This window comes from Phycodurus eques, chromosome 17 (genome assembly GCF_024500275.1).
Source record: "Phycodurus eques isolate BA_2022a chromosome 17, UOR_Pequ_1.1, whole genome shotgun sequence".
Taxonomy (NCBI): Eukaryota; Metazoa; Chordata; class Actinopteri; order Syngnathiformes; family Syngnathidae; genus Phycodurus; species Phycodurus eques.
Window position 1 is genome coordinate 15,656,540 of NC_084541.1, and position 12,684 is coordinate 15,669,223.

The following is a 12,684-nucleotide window of genomic DNA, read 5'->3' on the forward strand; positions in this document are numbered from 1 at the left end:
TGGTGATTTCATTTATTAAGGAAAAAACCTTACCTGGCCCTGTGTGAAAAGGTAATGAACCCCTAAATCTAATAACTGGTTGGGCAATCCTCAGCAGCAACAACTGAAATCAAGCGCTTTCTATAACTGTCAATGAGTCTTTCACATCTCTGGGGAGATATTTTGGCCCACTCTTCCTTGCAGATTTGTTTGAATTGGAGGGTGAGCATGAAAGGCCCTTTTAAGGTCACGCTACTACATTTCAATCTGGTTCAAGTCTGGACTTTGACTAAGGCCACTCCAAAATCTTCCATTTTCTTTTTCTCTTTTAAGCCATTCAGAAGTTGACTTGCTGGTGTGTTTTGAATCGTTATCCTGCTGCAGAACCCAAGTGCGCTTCAGCTTCTTCAGCTTGAGGTCACACACGAATGGTTGAACACTCTCCTTCAGGATTTTCTGTTAAAGAGCAGAATTCATGGTTCCATCAATCACAGCATGTTGTCCAGGTCCTGAAGGAGAAAAGCAGCCGATGACCGTTACACTACCACCACCATGCTTGACTGTTGGTATGATGTTCTTTTTTCTGAAATGCTGTGCTACACCAGATGTTACGAGACACACACTTTCCAAAAACTCAACTTTCATCTCGTCAGTCCATATAATATTCTCCCAAAAGTTTTTTTGCCAAAGGTAAGATGAGCCTTTATGTTATTTTTGGTCAGCAATGGTTTTGGCCTTGGAACTCTGGCATGGATGCCATTTTTACCCAGTCTATTCCTTATTGTTGTGTCATGAACACTCACCTTAACTGAGGCGAGGCCTGCAGGTGTAGACGTTTTCCTGAGTTCCTTTGTGGTCTCCATTGCTGGGCAGCCGTGGTCCCATGGTTAAGATCATCGCCTGCCACCATCAGGGACATGGGTTCAAGACCCTGACTGGATCATCCACCAACATCCCCCAGACTCACAGCTGTAGTGTCCTTGAGCAAGACACTGATACCTTGAATTGCTCCCTGGGTGCTTCAGCTCCAGTGTGTTCCACTAACAAGTGTGTGTGTGTGTGTGTGTTCACTCTGATCGGTAAAATGCAGAGAACAAATGTTGTGTGCATACATGCATGCATGTTTATGACAGTAAAGGTGATTCTTCTTCTTCCTTTGGGGTAATCTTTGTAGGACGGCCACTCTTCAGGTTCACCACAATTCCATGTTTTCTCAACGTGAGGATAATGGCTCTCCCTATGGTTTGCCGGAATCCTAAAGCTTTAGCAATGCCCTTTGTGACCATTTCCAGACTGATAGATGTCCATTCATTTTCCGTACCGCTTATCCTCACTAGGGTCGAAGCTATCAAAGCTGATTCTGGGCAAGAGGCAGGGTACACCCTGAACTGGTCGCCAAGGCACATATTCAACCATAGTCCTCAATTAACTTACTACTCTCGACTGTTCTGGAATTTTTGGATCGTGTCATTTTGTTGCAGCTTTTTTAGATATCTGGTCGGACTTGATTTTGTTGGGACAGATTCTGTTTTAAGTGATTACTTAACTGAACAGGTCTTGAGGTAACCCAGCCTGGGTGTGATCAGTGAAAATTAACTCAAAATTGTGATTAGCTACAATTAATTCATGATTTAACAAGGGGGTAATTACATAGGGCCAGGTAACTTTGAATAGTTTTTTTTCCTCAGTATTGAAATCACCATTTAAAAAGAGCAGTTCACTTGGGTTGTATTTGTCTGGTATTTACATTTGTTTGATGATCTTAAACATTAATCACTGCCATTGACGGCTGTTGAATTCAAATATCCATATTGACATGGAGGACTGGCAGTGAATGAGTTAGTGGGGAACTATGCAAAAATATAAGAATTTAAGAAGGGAGTCTTCTTGTCTTTTCAGTCTAAAAGTGACTAACACAGCCGACACTTTTATATTGAAGGCGCCCCCATCCGGAAGTCTCGCTTTATCTACTTTTTTTTTTTTTTTGCAACACTGACAGCTCGATTAAAACGCATCGCACAAACTAAGCATTTACCATCGCAAATTTTGAAAATAATTACATTGTGAACATAATGTTCACCTTAAAAGTCAAACCAAAACTTGCCAACTTACTCGGACTGCTTTGTCGTGGCGGAAGTGGAGAGAATTCGTCAAGCGGCTGGAAATGAAACCCGGAAGCTGTTGCTAGCTCCTAAACGTAGGAGGAGCGTGTAATGTGTACAGCGTGGCTGCAAGCGACTCTTGTTTTCTATCATACTGTCGAACCACTCACTCACTGCCACACCAGTTTTGACGCCCAGGTGAGTCCAATAAAATCCAAATGTAACGCCTAACACACCGGGAAAATCAATTAGAGTCGCGCTAGCTTAATAACTTGGATAGCTCGCAAGAAATCTTCGAGGTTTTTTTTTTTCCAGTTTGTTTTTTTTTGGGGGGGGGAGCTGAACCGCGCCCGAGAAGCTGTTAAAACGCAACGTTTTAGCTCGGAAGCATGTTGTAAATTCTTCTTACTAAAGCTAAAGTGTGACGTTAGCTAAAGTGTGCGAACGGATCCCACTCTGGACTGAGCAGAGTTTTAAATACCTGCCCGCCGCCGGGTTGCTGACGAAGTGGACTCAACGGCTAAAAACCTCAACAAATAAGACTTTTTTTTTTTTTTTTTTTTTTTTTGTTCTGGGAAGACGTCCGTTAAACATTCGTTATTCGACACGCACACGGTATGTAACTCTGCAGCGACGGTCACTGGTGTCATACAGGGGCTAATTAATCACATTTGAATGCGCACGTAATCTTAGAACGCGGAAGATGCGATGTTAGCATTCGTGACGTTGTAATTTTTTGTTCTTGACTTGAACATTCAAGCTCCCTGACATAAAGCAGTAAAGGCTTGTTATGTATTTTGTAGTACACATTGTTTAAAATGTGGCGTTTTGATTGTGTCAACCGCATCTTGAGTCGCATAACGAAACAGTGTTCCTCGGAGGAAAATGCATGGAAATAGACATACAGGTGGTCCTCGGTTTACGACGGTATTGTCGTAATCCGAATTTGTACGGAGTCAATCACAATCTATACTGACATAGTAGTAAAGTCATAATTACAGTAAATATTTGCATTAAAAACACTTCTAGACCGGTAGGCGAAAGCATCACTGCCAAACGTTTTTTTTTGTTTTTCAAATCCAGTAAATTTCTTTGTCAACATTTATTTATATAAAATATTTAACTAAGACATTTAAATTGAATAATTTAAGTCTTGTTTTTTTCGTTGTTCACAATGTAAAATTCTGCATAATGTTACAGGTAGTTTTTGATTTTGACAATTAGGCCTTCTATGCTACAAGTTGGGATTTCAGGGAAACTACGAGAACATCTGAACCTTTTTTTGGGGTTAATCAGAAGCACTTTAAATGGTGTTGGGTGTCTGCTGACTCCCATTTAACATTTAAATGCAATTTGGTTAATTCTGAACATAGCCAAGTCTCTGGATATATGAGGGTGTGCACACTTGTGCAACCACATTATCTCACTTGTTTTTTTACATCCCACCTCTAAATTATAAAAAAAAATTCAATTAGGTTGTACAGGCTATTGGTTAGGCGGAACGGTGGACGACTGGTTAGAGCGTCTGCCTCACAGTTCTGAGGACCAGGGTTCAATCCCGCCTGTGTGGAGTTTGTATGTTCTCCCCGTGCCTGCGTGGGTTTTCTCCGGGCACTCCGGTTTCCTCCCACATCCCAAAAAAAACCATGCATGGTAGGTTAATTGACAACTCTAAATTGCCCGTAGGTGTGCATGTGAGTGTGAATGGTTGTTTGTTTGTATGTGCCCTGCGATTGGCTGGCAACCAGTTCGGGGTGTACCCCGCCTCCTGCCCGATGATAGCTGGGATAGGCTCCAGCACTCCCGCGACCCAAGTGAGGAGAAGCGGCTCAGAAAATGAATGGGTGGATGTTATTGGTTACATTAATGATGGGGGAAAAAATCAGATGATTTATCTTTGTTTCATTGTTTTTATATCACAAAAACATGGCATTTAAAGACGGGGGTGTAGACTTTTTATATCCATGGGTCTCATTTACATATTCAATCTGTTGAATGAATGACAACAGGTGGATACGCAGCTTTATTGTACTTTCTGCCATCCGGTGGAAGAACATTCAACTGTTCTGCATGTCGCTAAATATCGCTGGCATAGATAGATGAACAAAGATGCATCCTCTGTAGTAAATAAGAATCTTCAGACCAATTAAGGGAAATTAGCTTGTTTTTTTTCTTCCAATCAGGCACTATGAGCAGAGAGCTCAACGTGCCCACGGGCTCGCCGGCCCCGGGCATGTCGGAGCGGGCCACGGATGTGGGCGGCGGCATGGACTACAGGGACTGGGTGCGGCGCAGCTACCTGGAGCTGGTCAGCTCCAACCACCACTCGGTGCAGGCCCTCTCCTGGAGGAAGCTCTACCTGAGCAGGGCCAAGCTCAAGGCCTCCAGCAGGACGTCAGCGCTGCTCTCTGGCTTCGCAATGGTCAGTCAGTCTCCTTCAGCTCCAGTTCATGTACAGAAAGGACTTTTCTTGTGGAATACTGAGTCCCGCCCACATATTTGCACTTCGCCATTCACAAAGCCACCTATCTGCCTATATTTTGGGGGAATCTATTCCTCTGCCTATTTGCGTTGTTTTTTTTTTTTTTTTTTTTTTTTAAAATCTGAAACTTATTTTTTTTTCTCTTGGTGAAATGCTGTCTACCATATGTTTGTAAGCATTTTAAATGCTACAAACTTCTTCCCAGGTGTTTTGGGATCATAGTCTGTGGCATATTTATGCTTTAAACTACCGTAATTTCTTGTGTATAATACGCACCCCCCCCCCCCAAAATAGTGTGCATTATACATAGGTATAGGGGCAAATGGGGGGGGGGGAACTTTCACATTTTATAAATGTATGCTGCCATCTAGTGGTTATGAAAAAGCTGTACACTTTCATTCCAAAATGTCACCGCCACCTAGTGGTTATAAAAAAAATTGTAGCATACACTTTCATTCCAATATGACATGGGTACGTATGACTGCATATATGTACGGTTGTGCTCATAAGTTTACATACCCTGGCAGAATTTATGAAATATTGTTTTTTAAAATATGACTGATGACTGAACAACAACCATCATTAATTTTTTATGGTTATGTTTTGTTTGATGATAATGCTTTTCTGAAATGCTTGACTGTTTAATTTGAATCCCTTTAAAATAAAATGTAATGTTTTGCGTGGTCCTTCATGTTTTCTTTAAAGAATTGTACCCATCTTACAAATTCTGCCTGGGTAATCAAACATATGAGCACAACTGTGTGTTTTCTCATTTACCAAATAAAAGTAGGGCTGTGAATTTCAAAATAAGAGCAAGTAAATTAAAAAAAGGATTATGTGTTCAAATAAAGGGCTTAACTTCAGAAAAAATTCTTTGGGGAAAAAAACTAACAAAATACAGATAGTACTTCATGTTTTGATCATATGGGTAGAACCAAAATCGTGCATTGCAAAAACACATTATACATGGGTAGAAGGGTTTTCCAGAATTTTGAAGTCAACTTTGGGGGTGCGTATTATACATGGGTGTGTATTTTACACGGGAAATTACAGTATTTAATATAAGCATTTATAATTAATTTACAGATGAACCTGCTATTCGCGGATTTTTGCTGTTCGGGTTCGGTCTTTATCTGCTGCAAAAAGCGGGGGTCCAGTGTCCACAATTCATATTGTCAAACATTCACTGCCACTGTGTTATGTTGTCATGTGCAATAACAACAAAAAAGTGTTGAACAAGTGTACCTCAAAATACCTCTTAGACAGCCTAAAAACACATACATAAATAAATAGCGATAAACTGTTTTTGTTAGTTTGAATCAGAGCATGACAATGCAAACAAAATAACACACTTAATTGTAAGTTACTAAAATGTAACTACAATGAAATAAATAAAATGAATGACAAAAAGCTCAATAATGTTAATATTCGTAATAAGTAAGCAAATAAATAAATAAAATGAATAATCGATTCATTTTAAAAGTAATTTCTCTCAAAAATGTCAACAAAAACAAATTCAGTTTACAAGTTCCATAAAATAAATAACGCCAGTGTGATATTTCTCTTTGTTCGAAACATATTTGTCCAAAATATGTTGGTTGAACTCCAAATGATTTTAATTTTAATTGCCATGTCTCAACTTTTGATGTTTTACAGTGATAATTGGCCATTTAATGTCAGTGAATGTTAAGTCAGCTCTCCTATAATCATATCAAATAAATACTATGCGTTTTTTTTTTAATTCAGAACAGAAACTATAAACTATATCTTAAATGTATCATAAATGCAAAAAAAAAATAGAACTGCAAATAATTAATGCAAATTAGGGCTGCAACAATTAATCGAAAAACTTGAATTATTCAATTAAAAAAAGTAATCAATCGATAATGCAAAATGACTTTTCCTCTAAATTACTCAATGGGATAAGCTGTAGGATATCCGATTCGCTGATCAGTTGAATAGCTGCAGTCCCAGCGCAAATAAAACATGTTTACACTGTGGATAATACGCATGTGAAAATTCAGAAACAATATCTCTCTCATATTGACAAAAACAATGTGGTTTCTAACGTGATTATATGTCGCAATAGTTTCGCGTTCTCCTCTTGTAGAGTTAATCGGAAGTCTGCCGCGCCGACATCCGAGGCCTCCGGCCCGCCGCGGCGTTTGTTGCGATCCCGCAATGAGTGTGGAAGTTTGTGTGTGTGTTGCGGTGCGAGGTGGCCATGGTGGAGGTGCAGCTGGAGATCCAGTACAGTTACCCGCGCGCGCTGCTAGTGGCGTTCAGCGTGTGCACCACGGTGCTGGTGGCCGTGCACCTGTTCGCGCTGCTCATCAGCACGTGCATCCTGCCCAACGTGGAGGCGGTCAGCAACATCCACAACCTCAACTCGGTCAGCGAGTCGCCGCACGAACGCATGCACCACTACATTGAGCTGGCGTGGGGCTTCTCCACCGCGCTGGGCATCCTGCTCTTCCTGGCCGAGGTGGTGCTGCTCTGCTGGATCAAGTTCCTGCCCGTGGACTCGGGCGGTGCCGTCGCGTCCACCGCCTCGCCGGCGGCCGCGCGGGACAGCGGCTGGCGGGCGGCGCTGGCGTCCACCATCATCATGGTGCCCGTGGGCGTCATCTTCGTCGTGTTCACCGTCCACTTCTACCGCTCGCTGGTGCGCCACAAGACGGAGCGCCACCACCAGGAGATCGAGGAGCTGCACAAGATCAAGGTGCAGCTGGACGGCCAGGAGAGGGCGCTGCAGGTCGTGTGACCTCCTTTGCGGATTTGGAAAGGGAAAAACATCGGCCACCAGCTTCTGTCCCTGTCACTGCTATTTATTCCAAAACGTCAACTTACTGTACACTTAAAGGCGTCCATTTTGAGCTACATGCATCCATATTGTGTTTTAAAAAATCAATTTTGCCTTTTTTTATTTTTTTTTTTATTATAATATAAAGAGTCAATTTTGTCCTTCACTTGTCCAGTTTGCGCTTTAGGCTATTGAAAGCCATTACAGCATTATTCGCTATCCTTGATATCCTGCTGAGGCTCCTTGTTCTCACTAGTAAGACAATTCAGCACTAGTAGGATGACGAGGGTGTCTAATGAGTAATGGTTTTTTTGTTTTTGTTTTTTTTCACTACCACATGAACCTCAAATGGCTGTTTGAGCATTTATTTAATGTCTTTGATATATGCTGGTACGCACTGTGTCCTCATTCGGTAAACAATTGTCAACTCAACTTTATTTATAGAGCAGTTTAAAAATATCACAGCTGAACATTATGTAAAAAACGTAAAAACTATTAAACGTATGGCAACTCAAAATAACAAAATAATAGCAACGTTAAAAACAATAAAACACTACAACAGTGCAGTTCTCATGCTGAGTTGAATAAAGCGCTAGTAGAACAACTGTGGCTTACGAGTAATGTTTTGTTTTTCCACAACTGGGACCACTTTCAGCCTACTAGTTCAACCTTAAGATGGATATCAAGAATATTGACCAAACGCTCAACCGACTTTGATATCGAATAAATGCTCAAATGGCTTTCAATAAAGGTTATTCGATTGCTTTGACATCCAGCTTAAGGTCCATGTACTAGTGCGCTCATTGTCCTCAATAGGAAGACCACTAGTAGAATGACTGTGTCTTGCTCGTTTTTTCTACTACTAGTGCCGCTTTTGGCCTACTGTTACGACCTTTAGCTTGATATTGATGGCTTCAATGTCCTCGACAATAAACGCTCGCGTGGCGTGTGCGGTACTAGTACACTCTTTGTCCTCAACATTCAGCGCACTAGTAGAAGTTTGTAAATTCCTGACTTATTCCCTGATATTTCCATGGAAAGTTTCCGACTTTCTTCCCTCGAATTCTGCACCCCTTCCATTTATTCCTAAACATCAACTTACTGTAAGATTTAGTTTTAGGCGTGCATTGTGCGCTTTCGCCCACGTCAAGCTTGAGATCCATTTGCAAGTTGGTTCTTTGCCCTCACTAGTAGTTTTTCCCCCCCCCCCCAACTAATGCATGACCTTCAGCTGGATAGCAAAGGAATGTTTCGATACCCATTTGGTCTGTTCATTGAGTCGGTGAATGTTTAGACAAAAACGGGCTGTGATGTTTGTTCTCGGTGCCGTGTTGTTGTTACCACGGTTTCACATGACCTGCCGTATATCAGCTTTGTGATTTTTAGCCCTTGTGTGGTGTTTTGACTTTGCTATTTCAGCCAGTCTGTGGCTCTGCTGGAAATCTGTTGACCAGTGGGACAAATGGGTATTTGACTTGCGGAAAGTGTCGGTGCTTGAATTTGACAATTTTGCCAAGGAGTCCGATATAAATTCTTCTATTAAGCGCCGGTTCCACAGACCCAAACACCATACAAGGGTTAATCTGAAAAACACCAGAAGTGGTTTTCTTTGGTTCAGATCAAATAGATATACAGTAATAGAAACAAATAATTATTTTAAGTGGACGGTGATGTGTTGCTCCTTTTGTTTTGCTGTACGTGCTCACAGGTCACATCATTAGGAACACTGCCTTCATTAATATGGAATGGTGGGTGGCTAGGCTTGGTTAGCTGCACAGTACCAGGACTTTAATTGTAGGAATGATTATTTTTCTCTCTCTCACAAGTGAACAGTCATGTAAACATCGTTGCTGTCCAAGGGAAATTATCTGCACTTTTTTTAATATAAAAGTTTATTTTATTTTATTTATTTTTTAAAGCTCACAAAATTATCACTGTACTGTTTTTTTTTTTTTTTTTTTTTTTTTTTTTAAAGATTTGACAGCCACAATATTTTACAAATTTCGTTTGTGTATAATATGACAAAGATCATATATTGCCGCTGTCCAATGAAAAGCATGCATCTCCAAGTTTTAGGATTAGTTTTTCTCATGGTTGGGATGTAACAAAAACACAAAATTGTTACGTCATACTTTCTTTTTATTGGAGAGCCTGATATAAAGTAAAGCAATATGTGGACAGGGACCGGGCCTGACCGCAAATAGCCAAAATCTGCGAATAATTGATGCCCATCATAATTGCATTGAAAAACAAAATAGTGAATAAGCGGGGATATAATGACAATGGGCGATTTCAGGGTTGGTCCCCCCTCAAAAAGAAAAAAATCTGTGGCTGCTGAACCGTCAATATGCGGGAGTCCACTGTTGATATTAAATAACAAAGCTAGATTATCTTTCCAATCGGAAAACTATACAGTACGTCCTTATTTTAGAATGGTTTCTTTTTGTTGGGGATGCTAGCATTTGATTGGAAAACCAATAAATTACAATATGCACACTATGTTATAGATCCGAATATATTGTTACTGTCCAATGAGAAGCATGCATCGCCAAATGGGGATTATTATTATTTTTTTTATGTTATACATATAAAACATTTTCCTTGGACAGCAATGTTATGATTATATATTGTATTGCTATTATTAATTAAATGTCCAGTCTCATTAACTATATTGTCCTATTTAATTGTGTAACTACTTTGGTGTTACAGTAAAGGTCATTACTGATACCTCGTGGTACTACTTGGTAATTTTTTTTCTTCGGGGTTTATTTGTCCAAGCAGACCTCGCAATTACTTGAGGCACGGTGTCTATTTGTTACATTTCCTCATAAAGTGGCCTGCGCTCTAAGGGATGCAGTGCCTCAATGACTTGACAATATGGTTGCCTAGCGACCAATGTCAATCCGACGAGCTGCGCTCCATCCAATTAGGTTATACTTGTGTTCTTAATGAAGTGGCCCCTGAGTATATAAAAATGTTACCGTCTCCGCCCCCCTCTTCTATGCTATTTGTGTGTAAATGTTATCAAAGCCAAATCTGTCATGTTAATATTTGTCATCAATGGATGTGATGTCTTCACTGCATGGGTGATGATTTAACTCTTAAGAGTCTTAATCCAGGTTTGGTCAGTTACACTGTTTTCACCTCTTCCCCCCCCCCTCCCCCACACATAGCCTTTATTGACAAATCTCACGAAGCCTTCAGGTGCCGCTGCAAGCGATAAACTCTTCCATTTTCTCACTCGCGAGAGCTCAAAACCAAAAGAATGTTTCGGACGCCAATTGTAAGAAGTTAGTGACGACGACGCTAACGTCCTTGGCTAACTAAGATGACACCAACTTTCTTAATTAGCTAAGACAGCGCCAACTTCTTTAGCTAGCTACAAAAACAGCAAGTATCTTAGCTAGCTAGAAAGACGGCAACGTCCTTAACTGGCTAAGAAGATGTGACTTTGCGCAGAAATTCTTAGATATCTAAGATGATCCCATCTTCCTTAGATAGCCAAGAGGCCGACTTCGTGTGGACTTTCATAGCTATAAGTGGTACCAAACTCATTTTTGCCACGGGCCGCATTGTAGTTACGGTTTCTCTCAGAGGGCCGTCATGACCGTAAAACCATATACTGTTTTTAATCACCTCCTCATATTGTTAAGTACCCAACAAATGGATGGATAACTCCTTTTGAAATCAGAAGGATAATAGTTTGTTCAAGTTACTGTCAAAAGGTGTTTGGTAACAAAAACATGCTTGCAATATCTCAAACTTATTTATTGCATATGACAATTAGAAATTTTGTTACACATTTTTGCAAGAATCATGGAGGTTCAAGCACGATTTTCTCTCACATATAAAATGATGTGGCAGTCCAGATCTGGCCCCCAGGCCTTAGGCTATCAGATATGTACTTCCCAGCTAGCCAAAACTCCAACTTCCTTATGTAGCTAAGACATCGTCAACTTGCTGAGCTAGCCACAAAGATGTCAACTGTTTAAGCTAGCTCGGAAGATAACTTCCTTATGGAAAGGACAACTTCAAACAGATTTGCTTGGCTATCTAAGATGACGCCAATTTCCTTATGGAGCTAGGAAGATGCCAACTTCCTCCGCAAATTAAGACGACACCAAATTCCTTACGCACGTAAGACCATTAATGTCAACTCCCTTGGCTAGCTACACACTTGATGACTCGCTTAGTTAGCTACAGAGAGGTCAAGTTCCTTTCGTAGCTAAGTCAATGTCAACTCCCTTAGCTAGCTACAAAATTGCTGTCTTGCTTAGCTAGTTACGGAGACGTCAAGTTCCTTTCGTAGCTAAGATAATGTCAACTCCCTTAGCACAGCTTTGCTTCAACGTCCATCGGTTTCATGGTCAAAGCTCGATGGACAATGACCCCAGCTGTTGTCAGGTGACTCACTATCGCCCTCCATTCTGAGGTGAAAAATGGTATTACAAGTGAGCTAGCGACTTTTTTTAGATTTTAGATTCCAGAATGCACCTTTGAACTCTGTCAACGCGTTATTTTCTCCTGTTTACACGAGCTCTATTCCTAAGAAGGTTCGTCATGTTTTTATTTCATAAAAGTGTCACCGAGACCTCCCTCCAAGCATCTGAATGTACCTTTTGCTCAGTAAAGTGTCTTTTTACTGACTTTGTGTTTCCGGTATCACGTTCCACACAAGTCAACTGTTCAGCCACGCCACCAACAAGGTCAAAAGGGCCACCACCCTCATACTTTGTCTTGGCTGCTGGTTGAACAGTTCAACTCGTTCACATCTCCTTTTCAACATGTCCTGCTTCTTTCATACGATCTGCTTCTAATTAAACACCTTTCTTCTTGCCTTTTTGTGCGCCACCTTTTGTTCTCACGCGATAAAAACGTGGGTCGTGTTTCATGTTGTTTGACTTTGTCTTCCTTCTCCAGGCAGTGCTCTGAACGCCTCTTATGCTAATATTGAACACAAACTGCCGCTCTCACAATAAGCATATGTATATTTTACAAAGTCTACCTTCACATGACAATATTAATGCTCAGTGCATCTAACAAGTTGCTTATTATGGTTTCTTCATGAAAGAGCTTTTTTTGCCCCTTTTTTTGAAACCATATTTCATAGCGGACAAAATAAATGTTTGTTTTAGAGTCTACTAAGTAATGTGTTTTTTAAATAAATTAAAAATTTCATTTTGTGTTTTTACCTTCTATTGTTAAAGGGAGAAAAAAATGACAAACCACAAATATGGTAATTTGGTTTCATATCTGGTCATTTGGTTTGTTTCAATTTAGACATTTAAATAATTGTTTATAGTTTTCAAGTATTTCTT

At 40.5% G+C, this 12,684-nt stretch overlaps 1 protein-coding gene across 1 annotated transcript; it reads left to right on the forward strand.

Annotated features, from left to right (window-relative positions):
* The first annotated feature begins 2,069 nt into the window (after positions 1-2,069).
* orai2 (ORAI calcium release-activated calcium modulator 2) lies at positions 2,070-12,203 on the forward strand. Its single transcript, XM_061703000.1, has 3 exons — positions 2,070-2,279; positions 4,265-4,503; positions 6,782-12,203. Exons 2-3 carry the CDS (start codon positions 4,270-4,272, stop codon positions 7,325-7,327), a joined length of 780 nt encoding a protein of 259 aa, XP_061558984.1. The 5' UTR covers positions 2,070-2,279; positions 4,265-4,269; the 3' UTR covers positions 7,328-12,203.
* Positions 12,204-12,684: the final 481 nt, after the last annotated feature.